The 25098-nt window shown below is 40.7% G+C and overlaps 1 protein-coding gene across 2 annotated transcripts in view; it reads right to left on the bottom strand.

The window, feature by feature from the left end:
• The window catches only part of rgs3a (regulator of G protein signaling 3a), a 138141-nt gene that overhangs the window by 51455 nt on the left and 61588 nt on the right, over positions 1-25098 (bottom strand). Inside the window, exon 1 of one of the 2 annotated variants that reach the window (XM_025062383.1) lies at positions 5311-5431. Coding sequence is in view for 1 of the 2 variants with exons in the window: in XM_025062385.1 (XP_024918153.1) it covers positions 15268-15352 (85 nt within the window). In the remaining variant the exon portion in view is untranslated. Of the gene's footprint in view, positions 1-5310; positions 5432-15267; positions 15353-25098 lie in introns of those variants that run through there. The other variant, XM_025062385.1, reaches the window with a different exon arrangement.

Below are 25098 nucleotides of genomic sequence, written 5' to 3' on the forward strand. Positions count from 1 at the left end.
TGCTACCTCCTCTCTGGATCGGGATATTTGTTTGAAAATATTTTTTTACATGTAAAATGCAACAGTAGGTGGCAGAAAAATAACTAAAAAATGTTACCAAGAAGTACAGAGATACGCAGTTCAGCAGATTAGCTTAGCCTAGCATGTATTATACCAAGAAGAAGTACGGAGATACGCAGTTGAGCAGATTAGCTTAGCCTAGCATGTATTTGACTGCAGTAGCAAAAAATGAGTCTTTCTTTGCCACAGCGAGGGTGAAAACACTGTACATGATGGGGTTTTGTGAGATATTGATAATGATAATCAATGATGTGATCAATAACATGAAGACGATTGGTTCTGCTGCCGTTGAAAATACACTGAACCATAATGTTTATTTGACATTATAATGTAATACCAGCACACGTTACACTTCTGTGACTCAGATCTGTGTGTGACCGTTGTAAATAACGGGAATTGTGTTGTTTTGTTGAATTGTTTTCTTTTGTTTCCTCAGGAGCTAGAAATAGAAGGTCTAAGCTGAGAGATTGGTTTCCAGTTCTGCTCCACAAATACACGGAAACAAATACAAATTCTCATCAAGAACACCGGCGCGAGGATGTGTGTGTGTGTGTGTGTGTGTGTACAGTATGTATAATGGATTTTAAAGGGAATAAAGGTTGAGAGGAGATTAGATTATTCTCCACCTTAAAAAAACTTCCTCTGTTCACACCACTGCACAGTTAAAGATGTGCAAACACACCAATCAAGCCTTGACTTAAACCATTTTGTCAAACAGTATTTACCATCACACACATACACACACACATTTGTCTATTTAACAGGCACCGACACAGGCTCTGCGGCCCTGTAGCTAATTCTCTCTTTTTAAGCAGACATTAACCTGACATTTGTCCTAATGAGTGAAAGAGAAAACGAGTTTTTCTCCAGAGTGTTCCTTGTTTTTTCCTCCTCAGGTTCCAGGGTTCGCTCTCCCTTCTCCTTTCTATCACTCTCCGCTTGCCTCTAACAAGGTTTAGAGTATGTCCTCTTAATGGACATCTCAATACCCTTCTCCCCCCTTTTCTCTCTCCCCACATCGCACTTGCCCCCTGCCCACCCCACCCCCCAACTCCCGAGCCATGTGGAGGTCTAAATCAGTGTTTCCCGACCTTTTTTGAGCCACGGCACATATAGATCATCAGGAAAAACCCCGCGGCACAGCACCAAACAAAAATCTCACAAAGAGTCTATGTAATGAAAAATAATAATCTTCTAAATTTTAAATTTACTAAACATGTACTCCTGTTTAGTTGAAGACAACGCTGATATACTGGCAGGAATTGAAGAAAGACACTCACAAAGATCTTCTTTAACAGCTTTGATTATGTTTTTGTTTGTTTGTTTTCTGAGCTGTCTGCTGCCACCTAGCAGAAGAGTATTTCATTGTTCTGCCTTTTGTGCTTTGACGAGCAAAGACAAATTATATGCAATAAATAAATAAATAAAGTTTTCAGACCAATTAAGTGACATTGAATATTTTCCACGGCACACCAGTGGGCCACGGCACAGTGGTTGGGAATCACTGGTCTAAATGATGTCATTGGCCAACGGCCGGGGTAGAAGTGACCCGACCAAAACACCAAAGAAAGAAAGAAAATAATCATATGCTGTTCAAAACTCACGCTCATCGACAGAGTAGTAGATACTGTAGTACTACGAGGATGATTACCACAAATAGGAGTAATTAAAAGTGGAGTGACGCAAAGTGAAGAGCAAACCAGCCATAAAGATAGCAGTGATAATAAGGCTTTATTGCTTTTTCTTATCATTACTTTCATCTCGTGGTCTTGGGTCTGCGTCTCTGTGCGCGACCAACCCCTCCCTGCCTCGCAGCAGCACAACAAAAGCAACAACTCAAACTCAACAGAAGAAAAGACGAAGGAGAAAAAAAAACAAAAAATACACAGAAAAAAAAAATCAGTCACAGATGCAAACATTACTTAATAAAAAGCGGATCGTACCTGGCAGGAGGAAGTCGTTCCAAGTTACCATCCACTAAAGGGCAGAGGCAGCCACTGCACACATCCCCATTAAAGTGGCCTACTTCCTCTGTCAAACTGCTGTGAGAGTGTCAGGGTTGTGTGTGTGTGTGTATGTGTGTGGGAGAGTGACAGAGGAAGACAGAGAGAGAGAGAGATTCTGCCAGAACGGGCTTGGCCAACTGAAGTGTGTGGAGACGGAGAGATGAGAGGGGAAAGAGAGCGAATGCCCACGAGGCTAAGAAGGTAGACTCCCAAGCTGCACAAACATGAGAGAGAGAGAGAGAGAGGGAGGAGAAAGAGATAATGACAAGAGACAAATGAGCAGCGAGCGCTCAGAGAGCAGCATATGTGCACACGTGCATGCTCCGTAGGTCCAACAGAACGTTCACCAGTGATGTATAATGTCCCCGTCCGCTGATTGTCTGCAAATATCATCTGACGTATGTCCACATAGGTTCATCTGTGCTTTCCCGACGCCTCCACCCTGCGCTCCTCTGCGAGGACATTAGGGCACTATACAGCCAGGTCCCACAGGATGCACACAACGGACACATAGCCCTCATAAACACACACACACACACACACACACTGAGAGGCACGTCGTTGAGATGCACACTAAATCTTGCACACTCGTAGGCTAACGATGTCTCTGACAGGAAATGTGCTGTGTTGTAAAAGCCCTCATTACTTTAAGCAAACACACATTGTTGTTGTTGTCATTTTTTTTTTCTAGCCTGGATCTAGATTTAAATCCTCTTAAAATCCAACCCAACGACAGGTCATAACCAACGAGGTCCGACCTGAAGCGTTGGTCTGGTTGTAATCTTTATATTCCACGGCGGCGGGTGGCCTGCTGTGATTTCATTATGTTTTTATTGTACTGTGGAGCCCACTGTAGATATGTATTATACAGTTGTTTACCCTCCATAATTGCACTGAGTCACAGCCTGACACAATATCCTTGACATCCATGACATCAGTGCAGTATTTCTACTCAGACTCAGACGGTGACAGGGGACGACCGCTGAACACCACCGATGACAGGGCCTCGACTGTCGTCCTGTGATTTCAGCTGCATGAGTTTAATTAAATATAACAATTCAAATTTTGTTATTTTATTCTTTTTGTTTTTGAGTGACTTTTAAACCAATTAAGAATCTTTTTTTTTTTTTTAAGTGACTTTTAAACCAATTAAGAATTAAGAATCTTTTTTTTTTAAACTGTGATTCCCTCATGATCAAGCCTTGACTTAAAAGGTTTGGTATTGATTGACGTCCACGGGTTTACGATCAATCACTCAATCATTCATTTACTACCACACAGAATCAAAGGGGAATTGAACTCAATCTCAGCATTTACCAGATGAGGATGTGGTTCAGTTTATCAGCCAATCACGAGGCTAACCATTTACACCAACATTCACACCTATGGTCAATTAAGAATCAACATTAACCTAATCCTACATGTGAAGTCTGGATTCTAACCTTTTTTTAATGAATACGGTATTTTCTGGACTATAAGTTGCTCCGGAGTAAAAACTGCGCCAGCCTGCTAGAGTGACCTCTAGTGGCAGTCAGTATGAAAACATGTGAAATTATATTTTTAATATATAAGTCGCACCTGAGTATAAGTCACAAACCCAGCCAAAGGATGAAAAAAAAAGTGCGAGTTATACTCTGGAAAATACGGTAATCATTTTAAAAAATACTCGATGAATCCAAACTCAGAAGATTTAAGAGCCTTCACTCATTGTCGACTGTGTGTAAACGCTCTCTGTTATCAAGATCTTTTCTTCTTCTTTTAAAAATAAATTTCTTTGAAACAAAAGCCCGTGTGTCAGACATTAAACATCCACAATGTCTGACTGGATGAACTTTGGCCCCAGGCAGCAGGGGGATTTTTCTCAGCGGTTAATCAGCACATCACAGCGCTACTGGTCATGGGATTTGAACTGGCAACCCTTCAATTTCAAGCCTTTCAAGTCTTTGGGCTGTGTTATATTTAGTTGCTTTTGCGTATATTTGAATTAGCAAAGCCAAACGTAACAGGAGAAGAAACTTAAATTCAACATGCTGCTCCACACAATGTGAGGTCTGAGAGAAACCAGGGTTAAAACAACAACAACAACAACACCACAGTGACACTGTGTAAAAGCACAATGTCATGGAACAAGACCACAAATTCAAGCACCGCCGGCACGATTTTGGGACACCACCCACTTGTTGAAAACTGCTTCAGACACAGGAATCTTTGTTAAAACTGCTGCTTCCGTACTTCACGTGATCACATGGCTTCTATTTTTATTGCTCTGCAACTGAAGCGGAACAGTTCTGCTGATGTCACAGGAGCTCCAGTACAAGGCACCCTGAATTATGGGTCATATATCAGAATGTTCAGTGACAGTTTTTGTTTAAAACAATTCAAATAAATGGATCAAATAAATAAATAAATTATCTGTATTATTTCTATTCAAGAGACAGGAATATTTTCGAGGCTGAGCCAAACCTTAATTTTTTTTTTACTTTTTTACACTAAGTGCAACAGTGGTTAAAAAAACAAAAACAAAAGTCCTAAATAAATCGTTGCGTCCTCTTACATAACAAAGACATGTATGTATGTGAATGAGTGGCTTGTCTTTCTCTGCCTCTGTCTCTCAATCATTCACTCACATTCTCACTGATCGGCTCCTGATCCTCTCAACGCTGCAGGAGGAGAGGGGACGGGGGGGGAGGGTGAGGGGAGGGGGTCGCAGCTACACACATCTACTCTGTCTTTCAAAGAGTTCTTTTGAACAAACAGCAATAATATCAAATAAAAGATATACTTCAGGGTAATGAAAAGTAAATATTCAAGTAAACGTAACTTTTTCAACACTCTCACAATTCTGTCCTTATGAATTATGAATTACTTAATCTGTTCTCACAGTGAGCACAACATCGCAAAAAAAAATATATCGCAACTAGTAATCAGGTGACCTGACCTAGAGATCAACTTATTGAAAACAGGTAACTATGAGTGAGTGAAGCAGAACTCAGCGTTTGACCTTCGTAGTCGTAGAGATGAAGACAAACCTACCTTAGACACCGGCATCTGGACAGTAGAGAGGTGTGTGTTCTCGCTTGTGTGTGTAAAGTGTGTAATAATTTAAGTGTGTGTCCGGGTCCAGCACAGGTTGGCAGAGTTCACACACACACACACACACACACAAAGACACACAGAGTGCAGTGAGAGTGCAGAGCTAATAATAATCCAAAGGGTAAAGAGATGTTGCTGTTTCTTTGTTCACCTTCTGTGTCAGTTTCTCAGCATCTATCAGAGCCTCTGTTCTCCAGCCCCGCTCTGTGCTGCTCTGTGCTGCTCTGTGCTGCTCTGTGATGGTCTGTGATGGTCTGTGATGGTGCTGCAGTACCAGTGTCCTCCCCGAACGCCTGGACCAGTGAGTGTGCAGAAGACAGTGGGAGAAGAGAGAGAGAGGGAGAGAGAGAGGGAGAGGTAGAGGAGAGAGGGAGAGATGAAGGAGGGGGTAGGATTTGATGTAAGAGAGGGAAAAGGAAAAAAAATGGAATCAGAGAAAGAGAGAGAGGGAGAGAGAGAGAGAGGGAGAGATGTGTCAAAATGGAAAGGGGATTGGAAAAGTGGGGAAGTGATGATTTGAAAAAAAAAAAAAAAAGAAAGGACTCGCCTCCTCAACTAATTCTCAGGAGACCAGAGCTGTGTCCTTCATACTACCCCTCTCTCTCTCTCTCTTTCTCTCTCTCTTTCTCTCTCTCTCTCTCTCTCTCTTTTTCTCTCACACACACATTTTTTCTTTCTCCTCTCGGCTATTTTTAGAAGTCGCTCTGGAGTATTTTTCTTTCTCCTCTTGGCTATTTTTAGAAGTCGCTCTGGAGTAAATCAAAGTACTGAATCAAAACCCATCAAAGAGTAGGATGTTAAATACCATGACTTTCACACTCAATAAATGCATTCATACCACACACACACACACACACACACACACACGATCCAGGCAGTAACAGTGAACATGTGGTTCTGTCAGACCTTCATGAAGCCTTATCTAATCACGTCACGTGCTAACATATGATGGGCTTCAAACTGCTATTTTAAACTTGGTCATTTGTACTGAACAGACCTCCGTCTCCGTCAGCACCTCTGGGTAAAGGTGTCGTTGCCGCAACAACAACGAGGACTACGATTATTCACGAGTAATTGTCATTTAAATTAATCGCAATTAATATTAATAAAGATTAATCGAGATACATCATTTATTTATGACTATTCAAAATTAAGGTTTTAAAAAAATTGTATCGTGAACAAAAAAAAATAATCGCGATTAATATTAATAACAATTAATCGAGATACATCATAATTTACGACTATTCAAAAGGTTTTTAAAAAATTGTATCGTGAACAAAAAAAAAAAAAAGAATCATATCGTATCGTGACATCAACTTTAACATCACCCTGAATAAAACATGACGTTGGTTTAACCGGTTATCTCGGCTCGGCTGCAGACTCGGCGGGGCAAAGATTATTTTCTCTGGCCTAATGAATTTAGTTTAGAAAATTAGAAGTGAATGAATTTCACGCTGCGTGCTGTTGTTCTTCCGAGTCCGCGGGGCTCATATCCATATGAGGTGCTGCGCTGATGCATAATTCCCATTATGTAACGTTGTTATGAATAGTTAAAGGTGAGCTAAAAACTGAAGCCCGACACCATTCCTTCAACAGGACATCATTAATGTTTAAGAAGAAACAAGACAGAGAATGTTACAGCACAGGGAGGAATGAGGAACACTGGTCATTGGCCAGCGTGTGTGTGTGTGTGTGTGTGTGTGTGTGTGTGTGGCTCAGCTCAGGTCACAGAGATAAATGAAGGTGAAAGGCTGTGCATTTGCATTGGGCCACTGTAGAAGAACTTGAGTGAACCAGAAAAAAGGTAAATAAATAACTGAGAGTTAGAGCAGAGGGGAAGAAAAGAGAAAGAGGAAGAAAACAAGGAAAAAAAGAACAAAGCCTGCGTGTGTGTGTGTGTATGGACATAGAGGCCATGTACTGTATATGTACTGTATATATACTGTAGCTGTAGCTATAGAGCTTGTTCCAGTTGTCTTTGTGTCTTTGCAGTGGGTCAGAGGATGACAGCTAAAAAAAGCAGTTTGTTTTTCTGTCTACAACCTAAAACACACTTGAAAAGACACCAAGTGTGTCAGAAGCTAAAATCACATGGGGTCCTGTAAGGTTTTTTTGTTTGTTTTTTTTTTTAACCCTGTTGATCCCACCAATTTGAAGTTGAAATTTAAACAGATCTGCTGCCCCTTGGAGGCGCCAAGTATGTAGTTCCTCTGGGAATCAAACCCAGGACTCTCTGCTTGCAAGGCAGGTGTTGCTATCCACTATACTACGGAACTTATAACTGGAGAAAATGGTTCCAAACTGTGTTAAAGCACGGTTAATTGTTGGTCAAAATCATTGGGTCGTGAAGGTTTGTGACCTTTAAGATATTGGTCCCCAGAAAAAAAAAGGGTTTAGAAAACGCTGCTCTAACAGATGTGAGGGTTTCTGTCTGTGGTGCATTATAGTCAAACGGATGTTTCCTCTCATCTGTAAACATTAAAACACCAACAAAAGCGAGGGCTGGAAAGACACATAACAAATCCTTCAAAGCCTTTGTGTAGTTAAGGCTGTAACGGTGCGTTACAGGTGTGTGTGCTCTTACGTGATGTACAGATACGACACAAACAGGTGTTCTGTACAACCATTACAGTAAACAAGAGCTGTTGTGTAAAGGACTGTTATGTTACTGTCTCCTGGGCGAGACAACAGAAGCCCGGCAGCGATCCCTGGTTCACCTGTCCTCCAGGGAGGACACGTATGATCGATCCATGTGTAACAGCGAGGGGACAGTGGAGTAGAGGAGGGAGAAAGACAGTGTATTATTTTAATTTGATGTATTGTTTCAGTGGCAGGGTGAAAGAGATGAAGGCTATCTGCCGGTAAGTGCAGCGCTTTGGAGCTTCTCCCCGGAGACACGGAGAGGAGACAGCTCAGGTGGCTGATTTATGCATCCATTCAATGTATAAATACACTCACACAGACATTTATATATGTGTATATACAGATGGACAAATTTGCACATACATACCTACATACATACATTCACATATATACCTACATACACTAAAACAGCTTGTCATTTTACAATTAAAATATTATCCTGAGGAAAATTGCCAGAAGTTGACGCAGCTGTCAATCATTCATTATATGTTGTCTCCCATCATGTCTGTTTTTAAATCTGGTTTCTATTATTACCATTTATTGTTATTATTATTGTTGTTGTTGTTATTATTATTATTGGATGGCCCAAAACTAGTCATCTACTTCACTGTATTTATGTTTCCAATACCTCAGGAAGTCGCACAAACTCATCGCAGTAGCATAAATCATACAATCTTCCTTCTAAATATAGCACGGTGGCTGCTCTTTTATAGCTCAGGTAATGGGTTACAGATGGCTACACTGTTCAGTGGCCAAGGCAAAGGCCTTTATTAGTTATTTTTATCATCAGTCTTATGACAGCCCTAATCATTTTATACCTGTTTATTAATCTAGAGTTCATTCTGCAGCTGCTTTTAGGTTTCAGGTCAATAATGAATACGTTAGCTTTAGCTAGCTAGTCCTAATAGAGGAGGTCATTAACACTGGTAAAAACTAGTGTCCAATCTTCTCCTTTAATTTCAAGGGTTATAATCCTGACATTTCTGTAGGAAATTCAGTTTGTACAGAAGTATCTGTAAAACAGGCTAGCCACGTGGGATATTTTTAAGCTAAAAAAAGTTAGCAATGTCAAAAGTTCAGTTTCTAAAACATGATTACTTCCCAACAAGGACATTTTTATTTTATTCACTTCACCTATTTGTGACCAGGTTAGAGCTTTAAAATCATTCAATGTGACAAGTTCTTAAAAGTCCTGTATGAGTGTCCCATTAACACAGTCGGGTAGTGACGAGTGTTTCAGTCCCCAAATTTAATGAACCAGGACCAAAGACGACATGCAAAGCTTTTATAATATTTGTTTGCTTTGCTTTTCCTCACAGAAGAGTTGCAGATTTGTACCCAAGACTTGAAAACCTGCTGCTTTAATGACAAGCTGTTCTACACTGGAAGGAAAATCAGCTCGACAGCGGTACGTGCTAACAAGCTAATCCTGCCAGTATGGTGGCTTTCAGTGTGTGGCTTTCCTTTAAAAACATTACAGTCAAATAGAGAAAACACATGACTTAGGTTTTTGAATTTCATTCTGTGTAAGAGCACACAACAGTACTCTAATTTTCCCATCTTTATTTCATGATGGGTGCTGTTTTAAATTCAGCGTGTCCTGCTGGTGTGGGACCCACTGTAGACAAGATGCAAACGTGTTAGCACTTCCTACCAGTGCAGAGCTTTGTGGGACAAAAATTGCACAGCAATTTCCGAAATTTCTTCCTGACACAGAGTGTCGTAACAGTCACAGCGGCTGAAACAGATTCTCATAAATGTGAAATGAGACAGTCAAAGCCTGAGGACAGAATACGCTGCCAGCAGCCCTGCACAGAAACACTCTCTTCATTCATTAGTGGCGGCCATGTTGTTTTCTCTCAAAAAAAAAAAATTTTCTTTGTCTATAGACGTGCCCATCTTACCCCTGATCCTGACTGAAAATTGCCTGTTGCTGCTATAATACCCGTTGGATGTAATATCTGTGATGGCACAGAGGAGCAATTTAATTTGTGCAATAACTTAAGTGGTAAAAGCTCTTCAGACAAAATTGCACCTGAAGCTTTCAGGTGAAGCAGAAAAAGAGAACTATTAAGTCGTAATAATGTCATAATATTTGTTATTTTACGAGAAGACTATTAAGTATTAATGTTAGCTGCTGTCATAATATTTGTTATTTTACGAGAATTGTTTGCTTTTTAATCCTGGTTCTGGTGAGGAAGCACCAAACTCACTGCTCAGGTGGTGGGTTAAGTCAGTGGTTCCCAAAACGTTTAAGGCCAAACTCACTATTTTATATCCTAACCATCAACGCACCATCAACTCCCTACACATTCAAATAGAACACACATATACGTATATTGCCTGCATTTATTTATTATATAAATATGATCTTTTGATTTTTCATTTTTCAAAGAAAATGTTTATTTACACGTCCTTATTGAGTGGAAAAATCCCACTAAAAAAAACCCACCAAACCACCATCTCCATTCCCACTCCCTAGTGGCAGCTTGACCCCTGAGGGTCGCACAAACCACACTTTGGGAATCCCTGTGTTGAATAAATGTGAGAGGGTAAGTTCCGTTACAGGAGTCATGAAGTAAACAATGGTTAAATGGTCGCCTGGTGTCGTTCCTACAGGAACAGCTCGTGTCTATAAAAGGTCCAAAAGGATGAAAGCCATATATAAAGGAAGTCAAGTGGAGTGTCTGCAGCGTCTGCTGCTGCCACTGCTGCTGCTGACATCAACAGCTTTCAAAACATGAATGGACAAAGCAGCAAGAGGATAAGATTTCCACAGAGTGCCTATCCCCGCCGCCCCCTTCTCTCCCTTTGGAGTGGATTCTGCTAAAGCTGCATACATGAATTGAACTTTGTAGAAAAGTGCGGACTTCAGCTGAGAGAGGATTTACTGGCTGATGTGCATGAATGGAGCAGCGGCACAAAAGAAATGTGTGACTCTCTGCTGCTCTTCAAGCCTGGTGGCAGGAATTCAGACACTGTGTATAAATATATATTAGACGGGTGTCTGAAAAGCAACTTCACACGTCGTCAGCACATTGGCATAATCTACTGTAGTCTAGACTATCTACATATATTCGGCATATACGTATGTAAGTATATACATATAAACATGTATACATACATACAGTATACATAATACATACATACAGCGTATACATATGTAAATATATATATGAACATATGTGCTGTACATACATACAGCATATACATATGTAAATATATATATGAACATATATACATACATACAGTATACATAATACATACATACAGCGTATACATATGTAAATATATATATGAACATATGTACTGTACATACATACATACATACAGCATATACATATGTAAATATATATATGAACATATATACATACATACATACAGCATATACGTATGTAAATATATATATGAACATATATACATACTAAATATGTATATATGAACATATATACATACATACATACAACATATACTTATGTAAATATATATACACATACATACAGCATATATAGATGTAAATATACTGTATATAAATATATATACATATAAACACATAAATAGTATATATTTCTTTTTAAAGGATCGTGTATATATGTTAATATGCTACTAATGCCTACCTTTATTCCTAGCATACTTGACCAAACTGTTTTTACATATTAATTAATAACAATGCAGCTGAATGAATACAAACGCTGCCTCTGAGGTAATCAGGGAAAAATGCAATCAAATGTGAACTAATATTTCTACTATGTAAAATATTCTGATTAAGGGTAAATTCCACTGCCTTCAGGAGAGTACATACATTTGCATATATTTGTCATCACCCTCTACTAGCTGGAGGTGAGAGAAATGAAGATGATGGTTTTTCACTGGATGGACATCAGGAAGGTCTAGAAATTTGGATGGTGAGGACGAGATGGTTTGGACATGTGCTGAGTACGGTAAATATATTATATATATATTGGATATATATTAGGATGTTGGAGATGGAGCTGCCAGGCAAGAAGATACAAGGAAGACCTCAGAGAAGATGAATGGATGTAGTAAAAGAGGACATGGAGATGATTTGTGTAACACTGGAGGAGGCAACAGAAAGGGTGGAATGATGATTCACCGTGGCAACCCCTGGAGGGAGCAGCTGGGGGAGGAAGGAAGGAGAAGTTAATGAAGACGAAGAAGGTGAGGCAGTGGTAGTAGAGGTAGTAGTAGTAGTGCTAGAAGGAAAGGAACAAGAAGAATAAGAGGGAGTAGATCAAGTAGTAGTAGTAGTAGTAGTAGTAGTAGTAGAAGAAGAAGAGGAACTCCTCGGATGTTTGGAGGGTGGTGTTTCGTGGTGAACGATTATAATGTGAAACGTTGGAAAAGTGTGACAGATTAAAGTGTGAACAGCTGTATATCGTGATATTTCTTTTGACAACAGAACGTTTTTTCTCTTAAATTCTCAGTTTTTTAGTAGCAAACATTGATGCTGAAATTATGTGAAAAATAAAAACATACACAGACGGTGGCACTGGTCTCACTGGACATCGACACTGATCGATGTTGTTGTGGTAAATACCACTGACCTAACGCTGCCCGTCGTGACGTGGCATGCTCTCCGAGTTATTGTGCTATTGAACAGATTGAACACTTGAGTGCATGTAATGTGTTGATTCAGTGGGTGAACCCAATTGACTCCAATCACGGTGGAAAAAAACAGCCGTAAAAAGAAACCACGTGGAGAGAAAATAAATATTCTGCCGAAGCTAAACCTCATCTTCCCAGGTCTGAGTCGACGCCACGACTGAGCCATTTACACTTGTGGAAATACATGTGTCATTTTTAATCCTGTCATATGAAGTGTAAAATTAGAACACACCACACACCCATGTGGGCTGTGAAACACACACACACAACACACAACACACAACTAACCATCTGAGAGAGAGAGGGAGAGAGAGAGACAGAGAGAAAGGGATAAAAGAGCGTCAGTTCTGTCTGTTCTGATGTGCTGATGAAATGAAGCGCTAATGTACAACAGGTGTGCCGTCCACATACAGGGCTATTTATCTCCTTTAATCACCTTTCAACTAAACTCCAGCAAATTGTGTTGGACACGTTTTAGATTGATGCAGTAAATGGGCTGCTGCTGCCGCCCGTCCATAAATTAAACGCTCTGACGAGAAACCTGGGCAAAACAAAACATCAATCAAAATGTTTTATCAATCAAATTTATGTATTTTAAAAAAATCTAAAAATCCTACCACAATGATCTGATCTGATTCTGACCCTCCTTCAGTCATTACTGGGTTTAGACTCACAGTCCTCTGTAGGCTTGTTTGGTAAACCGGTACTGAACCGGTACCAAAGCATTTGAAACAGTACTGTGTTTGGAAAATTTGGAAAAAAGAAGAAATATATATATATATATATTACTCACAAAAACTTCTGAATATTTATTCACAAAGTGCATCAATTACTCCATTTATTTTTAGATTATCTGCGCATTCTAGTTCTAACATCAAGTCCTTTTCTATTTCCTTCCGTGCTAATACTGAAAGTCCAGTCCGTCCTGTCGTATTTACAGCATACGTTTTAATTTGATTTACGCTTTAAATGTCTGCTCAACAGCAGCGAACGCAGAAAAAACTTCCAAGTTGCCGTAGATGCTAACGGTTAGCGTTAGAGACACTCAAAGATAGAAGGCCGTGGTGTGGCCAACTCTGATTAAATTTGATTGGTTAAAGAAACAATTGTTCATTTCAGGCTCCAGGCACCTGCACTATTGATTTTGAAGACCGTAGGGCAGATTTATCTCACCCTAGCAACACATAAGACTGAAATGTAATTGGATAAAAAAAAATAACTCAAGAAAACTCGACTGGAAGCATCGCAGTCGAGAGAAAAGCTATGAAATGATCAGAACACACTGTTCTGTATTATTGAATTGGTATTGATGATAAATATATACAAAAATATGTCACTTATTCTGATACTGTTTCAGCAGAGGACGCTTTACTGGGTTTGACGGTACGTCACTGCAGTAATTAAATGTGGGTCGGATTCTTTGCCAAACGATGAGGTACTTTTCAAAAGTATAACTTTTTGTGTCTTAACTGATAAGATTATCTTTATTTTAGGTCTTGGAAAGAACACGAAGTTTACAAAGGGGATGTGTTTTAAGGAAAAGATAACGATTCCTTTGATGTCATTATAACACAGTGGTTTAATTCAAAATGGAATTTTTATCAGCTCAGTTTGACAACTCCTCAAACCGTATTTCCTCCTTCAACATGACTAAATAACATCCCAAAGTCTACAGACTAGTCTACAGATTGGTTGGACAAACACACCTCTTCTAAGGAATACTGCTGTACACACACACTTATAACCAGGATGTACATCAAACTGATAAACTGTGTCATGTGCCTTTGGGAAAATACACTCAGACGGACACACCTGGCATCTCCACGACTTTCTTATCAGGTCGAGTGGACGTAACGTTTCAAACAATCACAGGGCGCAGCGTGTTCGACACTGTGTACTTCTCTACGGGTCACATGTAGTTCAATGTGCGCTAAAAGTACTTTTGCTATTAAATATTTACTCCTTACGTTAATCCTAAGCCAACAGTGTCAGACAGGATTAATAATGCACTTACTTGCACTGAAACACAACAACCTCTAAGTTCATGCAGTATTAAAAATTCCCTGAAGTAAAGTGGGATCGAAGGGGAAAATCATTACGGTGGCAGTGTGAGTCACAGGCCACACGTTTATAACTGCCACAACCTGAGTGGTGCAACCAGAGAGCCAATCGATGTGAGCGTTACAAACAGTCGTTTTCAACCCGAGGTGCCCGGGTGCTGGGAAGTCCATGAACCATAGTCAGTCAAGTACTAAATATAAATATTTAAATCTGCTTAAATTTAAACACAATGAAATGTGTCATCTGCATTTAAAACCTCAACCCATTCCTGCAGAACAATGTTCCCTGAAAGCGCCAAGGAATTAGGTGTTTGCTCAAGATGCCCCATGTGGTCAAGGTGGGATTCTAACCTCTGACTAATTAGGTCCAGCTACACCAATTTTAGACCAATAAGAACTCAGATGTTTGAGACACTTTAAGTAATGAATCACTTCAGTACAGTAGAAGGAACCGTTCCTGTTACCATTACTGGTTATCCACTAGTCCGCACTGACGAGGCCAAATTAGTCGAACTGAGAAATATGACGGCAGTTAAACCATGTTGGTTTTTTGTTTTTCCAAAATCCAAACTGTGGGTTTTGTGATTCCAATGGAATACAAACGTACATTTGATCTGTATTTGACCATGACGTGGTCCTTGGAAAGGTTTAACACCCAGGTAAGGCTCTAAAGGTCTTGGCTCCAAAAAGGTTAAGAACCTTTAAGCTTTTTATAGTGTTTTTTTTTTTTATCTTTAGCCAGGATTCATGCTCCTGGGTTAATGTCCATGTGTTCGTACCTGCTCAAAATGTGGAACGGCAGCCTCCCTTCTGTGAAGCTGGAGCTGCTTGTCAATGTTGTCCTTAAGACACTGACACACACGAAGAAAGGGAGATAGAAGGGAAGGGATGGCTTATTAGACATTTGCTGTAAACAACAGTAAAGGAATCGTGAGATCGTAAAGGTTTGACAAAGTGGACAAATTTAAAAAATAAAATACACGTGAATACAGCGCTCACATTAACTCATTAGAACTTTGCACGTATTACCTGTCAAACTGTTACTACTGTTGTAATCACTACTATCAACATCTCTGAATACCTGTGTATTTCATTGTATTTTCTAGCAGAACGGAGCTTTGAGCCGATCCCTGAGCATTAATCATGTGAGGGTCGGAAAATTTTCCATTGGTCACAAAGAGAATGGTTCTGAAGGATTTTTTTTTTTTTGACATTCTTGGAGTACAAGGTGTCCTCAGTTTACAATGTCCTCAACCTACAACCTATGTTTCGTGGTTACGTCGCCATCTCCTGTTAATTTGTTTAAAAAAGTCTTGTTTCATCATTCCGACATACAGCGATAAAACACATTTCGCAGGGGAACTAGCTTAGCTTTTCGTTTGTGTGGTTTTATTTCATTACAGCTCCCAAACTTAAGTCAGACATCTGTGTCAGCGTGGCTGAGTGACACAGGTACTTATGTACAGTGTGTGCGTTCCGACTTACGGCAGATATCGAGTTAATTCGCGTGTTACGAATGGAATTCCGACCTAAGTGGAGGACGTCCTGTACGACTGTACACCTTTTCCAAAGAGCTTTACAAAATTGTAACACAAAATTTAACATCTTCACTGGTCTGATATTAATATGAATATCATCAGTTCCACACTGTCACCAAAGTGTAGTTCAAAGACATCAGAGGTGACCCTTCCTCCCTCCTAACTCCCCCGTGTGTGTGTGTGTGTTAGCTAATAGTTTCTTTATTAGAACGACTTTAACAAATAAAATGAAGTTTGTCATTGAAAACACCGAGAGCCCCTCCCTCGTCCTGAGGCCAGACGAGTCTAAGTGCATTACTGAATTACAGCCTCAACTTCCATTTTGTCTTTGAGAAACTGCGCCAAACTTAAATAGGTTTTTGTAAATCAGAGTATCCATCGCCGACACTATCTGAGAAGTTGTTCTGCAGAGTCAGCGGTCACCGGAGCCTTCAGACTGTCCAGCTCTCAGGGAGTCAAAACACTAGCATTAGTGAAATTAGATGAAGGCCAGTATCCACACCGGAACGGAACACGATAGGACGGCAAAAATAATGACAGTGAACGTCTAATGGTTGGATTGTTCACCAAAATGAGGAAAAATCAAAAGAGTGTGAAAGTTGAGGTCAGAGTTGGCTTTTGGCTGAGTTAATTACACACGTTATTGCTTTAATCGCTGGAAAATAAATGATGGATTAAAAGGGTTGTTTGTTTTCAGGCCACAATTTGTTCTCATACTCCAGGGCGAAAGCAAAGAAAACTGGAAATGTCCTGTACATAAAGAGACAAACAACCGTGCACACTTACATCTCAAGGACAAAGGACAGATTTTTGAGGATGGAAATGTCCACAGAGTGAACGACTTGTCACTGTGACACAACACACCACTAAACACAACCAAATGTGACCTCTGCTTTTAACCCATCATCAGAGTCAACAGTGGGCAGCAGTGGGTGGGGACGCTGCCTTGAACAGAGCACCTCAGCTCTAACTTAGCAGCTGGTGGACTCAAACCCACAGAGCACCTCAGCGGTAACTTAGCAGCTGGTGGACTCAAACCAGAAACCTTTCCGGACCACTAACCCACCACTGCCCCACCTGGAGACACAACCTCTCGTCCAGAAAACTCAACTCTCCGAGGAGCACCTAGCCAGACGTAACCGTCGGGTAAGACTAACCTCCTAGTCGTCTCTACCAACCGCCCATTCACACATCAACCCTTGTGATCACAAGTTTTCCTCCATTAAGAAGTGGGCGTGGTCACCTCCAGTGCTTACTACAACGACCCTCGTTTCAGGTACTCAGCCACTCTGACGTTAAATACCAGAAATTTCCCAGCAACAAATTAGAACTGAAGAAATCTCTCGGATGAAGACTGTCCATTCACACTCACATTCACACCTACGGTCCAATCAGAGTGAACACCAGACGATTGTAGCCTGACATTTTGTGTGGCAGTTTGTCCATTGTCCCATGTCTTCAGAGATTTGACGGACGTCCTGGTCAGGGCTGAATCATGCACATGCCTTCACAGCTGCGTGGCCTCCTCTTCCTCGGTCTGTCTGTTTCAATTAGCTTTAGTGTTGCATTGGCCAACGTCATGCTACATTTGTTGAGCCACTGACGCACTAAGTGCTTGCTGCTTAAAGCTCCGTCAGTGTTAGTGATGCCAATACACGCTAAAAAGACTTATGAGGTGAGTGCGTCAATGACAACTTGAAGTTTTACTTTGAAGGCTTTTTTGCCCTCGTCTAAAAACTGAACTGAATTTGAACATATTTCTGTTCAAGTTTGGTTTTAAAAAAAAGTGATGGTTGCTGCAAACTTGTTAGTTTTTACAGTTGACCAACCACATTGAATATAATGTAAGACTGCGTTGAGCTGTTTTGGAGTCCTAAAATTGTATCTTAAAATTATATACAAATCATTACACATCTTTTGGAATGAAAGTATTTGTCTTAGAACTTTTTGACCTTTCCTCTTACGAAATATAATTTGACAAAACATTCCGAACAGGAACATGAAAAAGGGACAAAGCCAAAAGAAAAAGAAGAAAAAGAAGATTCCGAACATGAAATGTTTTTGGATTTTTTCATTTTCAAAATGCATCAAGGGGGCCGGATTGAACCCTGTAGCAGGCGATGTGGGGTCCGCAAGCCATATGTTTGACATCCCTAAAATAAATCAGTCAATTTCTGTATCTAAGAGTAAGGAATAAAGGAACGCATAGAGTTGAACAAAAACCGTTGATGAAACTGAGGCTGACCTCAGCCGCACCACAGAATGATGCAACTGGTGGTTTTTTCTGTGGAGACAAAAATCAATGTCCCTTTGATATCCATCCCACCAACTTAATCTGACTCTGTAAACGACGAAGAAAAGGCAGTGATATTTGGAACACGCGCACACACAAACAAATAAGCCACGTTTAATGAAAACAACAGGTTTATGACCACAAGAAATCTTGGTGCACTAGTTTTTTTTGCTGTTTTTTGACTTCCTGTACCAACAATAGACAGAAAATAAAGTTGTTTTTATATTTTTGAATTACTAATTACCCTGAGCAATTATGATCAGGGTAATTAGTGCAAATAAGTTCCATCAGTAGATCCAAAAGAACGGGTTTCAGAAAGTGAAGAATGTGAGGTCTTGTAACTTCTATTTATAAAATGGACAATTCTCTGGATTTTTGCGAGTTCCTGGGACCAGTGCACGGTGAGGACACGTTACTCGCCGGTTCTGTTTCTGTCCACATGGACAAATACCAGAACAGTTGGCCATAATTCCTCCTAAAGGAACGTGACGAGAACCAGACAATAGCAGGAAGGCTGCGACGTTAAAACAGAAATAAACATTAGCTTAAATAAAAGTTTGAATTTTTTTACAGTTTAGATTATTGTTTTAAAGTCATGGTTCACTTTTGGATTATGGACCGTAAGTCTTGGACCCAGGGCCAGACAGTGCTCTGACTGTACAACAAGCATGTCATGCTTTCCACCCCTGGTGGTAACCGAAGGTATTCCTATTATAAAGACATTTTTGTCAAAAATGGCAATGCACACGTGAATTTTTGCTCAAAAAAACTGAGCATACAGACAATTTTACACTTTCAAACACAAACAATGAATTTCATTCATTATTCACTGAATCAGAGCTCACTGACTACATTTTATTATTTGCTCCCATGACCTTGATCGTGGGTCACAGGTACAGTAGCTTTAACGCTCCAGGCTCTCTCATTATCACAGTATTTTACTTACTGTTAAATTTACTATTGTACTCCATATGAAATCTGAGGCAGCACAGCGGCTCACAAGAAAAAAAACCTCTCATATAAAGCATTTCAAATTAGTACATGGATTTCTGTGCAATGCACTTGTGTCGCCTCCTCAGTCCCTGGAGTCTTAATTAATAATGATCAAAGCAGGACTGGGGCTTTCAACAGGACCCGGCCTCATATGGCCTGGTCTTTCCACACAACTCCCCACCGACCAAGAACCACATCTGCAGCGCAGGCCCCCGGGGGCACGGCTGCACCTGGATCCCCACGAAAACATACAAGAGCAGGAAAACAGAAATGAACTGAAACATTACTCCGAACTTCATCTACTACTGTGTTTTTATTTTATTTATTTTTTTTTATGTTTTGATGGTGGAGATGTTAAAACAAAGGCAGAAACGACCGCAGCTCTCAGATCTGTGAGTCGGGGCTGAGCCAAATGTGTGGTTTACGTGGATATGTCGGCGAAGAGAGGAAGAGTGCGTGTTTACACAGGGCTGATGTGTAAATAGGAGGTACTCAGCACGCACTCTACTGTAAACCACTTACTGACGTCACGCACATTTTGTGTTGTGCTACAGAAAAGTGGGAAATATGAGATGCCAGCTGCAGACTGACACGGAGGTCGATGATATTGTGAGTAATGCGCAGTAAATGAAGCGAGCGCCGCCGAGACACGGCAACGATGATTTATTTCTGTCGGCGATTGATTTACATTTCTCCTGCTCATTTGTGTTTATCCAACAGAAGGCGGTGACTTTTAACGTCTGTTTGGGACCGGTGATCCGACAGAGACCTGTGGATCCTCGCAGCAAATTGGATACGGAACAAAAGAAAAAAAATCACTTGTGTCACCAAATGTTACATGCCTGAAGCCAAGATTCATCTGAAAATAATCTATTTCTCAAGACAGCTGTGCGACTGTGGTACTACGGTTTATCGAAATATACTGCGTGAAATAATGGCATCGTATTCACGTTGGTATCAAATCCTTTCAACTGTCGGAAGAATTTACAGAAACTCCTCATGACTCCTGATGGAAGTAAACAGCGTCCAGGCAGCGACCCAGACCGCTGAGCCACAGGCGTTTATTTACACTGCATCTTGTCATTAGTACACACTGGTCCTAAAGTAAAAACACATCTGTTTATGTTGGATCTTCCTTAAAATTAACATATCGACTGAAATAGCAAACACTTCTTCAACTTTAGCTCCAGCGTGTACAAATCTGAGCTAATGGCAGATAAACACAAGAACTAATGAAACAAATTCAATGAAGGGTCACTGGACAGCCATGGAGTGGCTAAAAATACAGGCAGCATTTCCCCTTAATCAGATTGATTAAAGTGCTCCCTGGTTGAATCCCTCCCCCTGAGCCATCTGGCAGATGACTTTTCAGACTGGACCTCAGCGGCTCCTCGGCAGGTTAGCTTGCTTTTACGGACAGCTTATGCAGATGATACGATCGAACGGGCCAAACGATTAGTTTTTTGTTTTTTTTTTATCACCAATTCAGCCAATAGTTTTGCTTTTATTTAGAAGGGGCAGTAAAAAAATCTAAAAAAAAATTGAATTTCATTATTAGCCCGTTAATAATAATTTTCTGGTCGATATCAGACCTGGGGCAAAAAATAAAGTCTCCATTTTCAATAAGAAAGCACTGACTTTGTAGATCACTGGTATGATTATTGTCATGGTACTTCAAAATTGAAGTACCATGACATGTACAATGTAAAGTGCCGGTTCAACCACCACTCATATATGCGGCCGCGCTCTTCGGAGATCATGGGGTTTTTCCAGTTAGTCTTTAATGCTATTCAACCTCATGCCCTGTTAGTCCCAACTACTGGTGTTTAACATCGTGTCATGACTTTTCAATTAAATTTAACTGCGTTAAAGGCGCAGCTCCATGACTGTGGAACAACAGATCCTCATTGATCGTTAAAAGTCTGTTATTTCCAGGATCACAGTTTGTCCTCATTTTCTCCTCCTCCTCCTCCTTTTCTTCCACGGCTCATTTTAGAGCCATGAAGGTGGTGAGACTCCGTCTGCCGATGGTTCTGCTATTTTAGTTCAGCTTCACTTTAAACATCGGTAATGTCTAAAATAAAAACCTGTAAATGGACTTGTTAAACTCGGCGATGTGAAAATGAGTGTTTTGTGTCTCGGTACGACTCCCATCCCAACACTGTGGTTTTCCCACACTTTAAATCTATTTCTGGTTTGTTTTGTCTGGTTTCCAGCTCGGAGCTCTTCTATGGTTGGCCTCAACAAAGTCACGGTGAATGTGAAGCATGTGAAATAAAGAGTTCAGTTGGAAGATCTTTCCATCAACCACCAGGGAAGGTGACAAGCACATGACAGACGACACATGACTCATTTAAAAATGTCCAGCATTTCTCTTGGTGATAAACGTTTACCTTCATCGTGGTATTTTTTCAGTTCTGTCTTTCTTATAGAGATACTGAATGTGATGTTGAAATAAAAAGGGACAACATGCACACAGAACTGTGCAGTTAAAGAGCAGGGAGCATCAACAGAGATACAGTAGAGCAGAAACATCTGTCACACACAAAACTCAGTTCCTCAACATTCTTCTCTCGGCCACAGTGAGGCTGACGGCAAAAAAACAAACACCTCGGTACCAGTACACAACGTATTCAGTATTCACTCTACTAAATTAAACAACTCTGTTCTTTCATCACTTGAAAACCTAAAAGTCAGTGACGGTCTGGTCTGTAAGCTGAGTCTCTCTTAACTTACTCACATGTTCACGTTTCTGTTTAATATTAATATTTCCATAATGTTTACATGATCGAACTTTACTGTACTGTTTACATATTACTTACATTTCTACCTGAATGTTTAGTTTTTCCACTACTATATTAGGGATGGTGCAATCCAATACTTGTTATGTATCGGCCCAATACTGCTATTAATTACAGTATTGAATATTATTGTACAAAAAAACTCATAGTCCGTCTGATCTGATATCCAAGCTGAAATACTGTAAACAGAGACACTATCGCCTCAACAACAACATTCTGTGGAGAAGAAAAACCTCAACAACAACAACATTCTGTGGAGAAGAAAAGAAAGTTTCGGATTGATATCAGTATCAGCAGATACTCCAAGATGCAGTATCGGTATCGGACACCAAAATAAATTGAACTGAACCACCCCTATATAAATAAATCAGGTTTATCGCGATAACAAGTATTCTACTTTGTGTGTGCCATTGTGATACACAGATCTGTGGGTGGTTTTGTACAAATGCTGTAATAACCAGCGGCTGATCCTCACGTCATCCACCGTCCGCTCGATCGGAGCCATTTGTTTGGATCGGATTAAACAGGCAGATAAAGCTGTACATCCAAACGTTCTTTACAAATGCTCCCACACAGCCATAGATCCCGGGGTAATCAAATCGCTCAGATGATCTGGGTCTGTTATATTTAGATGTACGGCTACAGCAACTGCAGTCACGGAGGACCGAGGTGTATCTCACCCTAATCAGACTCCGCAGTGACTGCTCTGGCCCCCGCTACATAATAGATGGCTACCACCAAGTACATGTTTTGCTGACTCGAGCCCCCGGGTGCATATCACTCACAGCCTGCCTTCCGACACCAGTGACAGCCTCTGTGTCACACTGTTAACGATGAGCCACAGTCCGGCTTAAAATACACAGAGAAAGAGTTCATATTTGTGCATCGGACAAAAAAAAAAAAAAAAAAAAAAAAAAAACTCTCGGCGCAGAGCCGTTCAGGAATACAACGGGCAGGAAAATAGAATTAAACACAGACACAAAGGTCAAGCCATCGAATGGGTGTTATTTACCGTGTCCACTAATGCAACGTGAAGGCGGTCCTCACACAAGGATGCTGCAGGTATGTGTCAAACACAAGGTACGCAGCCCAAATGTGGCCCACCAAGACATTGTTTGTGGCCCGAATAATAGGATAAATCAAAATTTGTTGTTTTTTTACACAGCAATGTACAATATTTATAACTTCAATCAAAAATAATCAATTCACAGCTGGTTCTTTCTCTGTCTTGTAATTAATTAGCCATTATCACGTCTGTGCAGCTACACCCAGTGCGGCGACGACGAAGTAACAGCAGGTACGAAAAATGAGTCCAGACTGTAGTTCAGAATCATGCAGCTACACAACTCACACACAGACGCTCTTACTTCTCCGCGGTCGGAGAGCAGGTGCTGTCGAAGACAGCTCGCCTCCGTGTCTGACCTCTTCTTAGGCCCAACACGGTCGGCCAAGTTGCCCATGACGTCTCTGTGGTGACCCTAGAGCCCCGCGCTGGTCAGGAGTCTCAGAGTCGGGCTGAGAGTCCGTCTGGTCTGACTGTTTTTCCTCATCACAATGATTCCTTGCTCCCTCTTGCTTCCTGCGTCACTGACACACTTACACACACATGACTTTTCCACAGACACAATTGCACCAGACGCTCCAGCGTGCAAATCTGGGTTGAATTAGATCTGTTTTGAGCGAGCGCTAAAATAGAATGACCTGCAGCTACGCAGGCGAAGGACAGGAGGAGACAAAAGGAGGAGAGCAGGCGGTGATTGTCGGAAAAGAAAAATCAGAGAACGTGGTGTAATTACTCACACCTTCAAGGAAAACAAGTAGAGGCTTTTCTCACGTGGACGGAAGGGTCTCCTACTTCAGTACGATTTAAATACAACTCAGGTAACAAAACTGTTTTAGTCACGATGTTGCTGGAGGTGTACAGTCGCACAGATAACCCGGCGCTCAGCCCCACAGTGTGCCAGAACATACCATTCCGACCAGGAACAATGGATGATGAATTAAGAGAAGGCATTTTTCCTGGTGCACATCTGGAGGCTCCCCCTTAAGGAGTGATCAGCCAATGGGAGGCAAGGTCACCCTGATTGTTTAGTCAATTAAAAACAGCCGATGGAGGACACGTAGCAATGACATTATCTGAAGAAAACCTCAGCTCCGTGTCAAAATGTTCAACTACGTCTTTTTTTTTATGTTGATCAACCATAAAACTACGTCTTTTTTTTTTATGTTGATCAACCATATGTTGATGTTGTTTCTTTCTAGTAGTATTGTAAAACGCGTGGGTTTTATTCGTTTTTTAGAAAGGCCAACTGGAACATTAGATATTTTACCATCATAAGATTCTACAAAATTTGTTTCAATACAAGATTTTTTTTAAATATATAAAGTTTATACATAAATTACAAATCTATAAATTTTTTTGTAGACAACATTTAGGAAAATGTGCACTTGTAGCTGAAGCGACGTCCTGATCCATTGACATTCATCTATGTTTTTAATATTGGTTTTAGTTAAGGTTGGAGTTCAGATCAGTATCAAGGGCATTTAGGCAAAAACCTTGGTTGGAGTCTGACGTCTCTCCTCCCCCGTCTCCCTCTCAGTTAGTGTGTGGATATGTCTGTGTGGTTGAACCTTGCGCAGACAGCGCAGGAAGAGCTGTTTAATTAAAGTGTATCTCGTCACCACCACACGTCTCATTAGAGTCGGTGCAAACACAGCAGCGACGGAGGTCGAGGTCATTGAAACCCGTCAAACACTCCCGTCTCCACCGGTCTTTTCTCATATATCACTCTTACTACTGGCCCCTCCCTCCGATCCATTTCCTCCCGATCTCTTCCTCCACCTTACACGTTCATCCACTCTGAACACCAATGGGCTCTAACACAGAAGGACTAGAAGGTCAACTCCGCTGTAAAGACGCTGTCAACACTTTGAGATAAATGAGAACAACAGCAGTTAACCAGCAGCTCAGGCTGTGACTGAGAG

Source organism: Cynoglossus semilaevis, chromosome 14 (assembly GCF_000523025.1).
Source record: "Cynoglossus semilaevis isolate Cse_v1.0 chromosome 14, Cse_v1.0, whole genome shotgun sequence".
NCBI lineage: Eukaryota > Metazoa > Chordata > Actinopteri > Pleuronectiformes > Cynoglossidae > Cynoglossus > Cynoglossus semilaevis.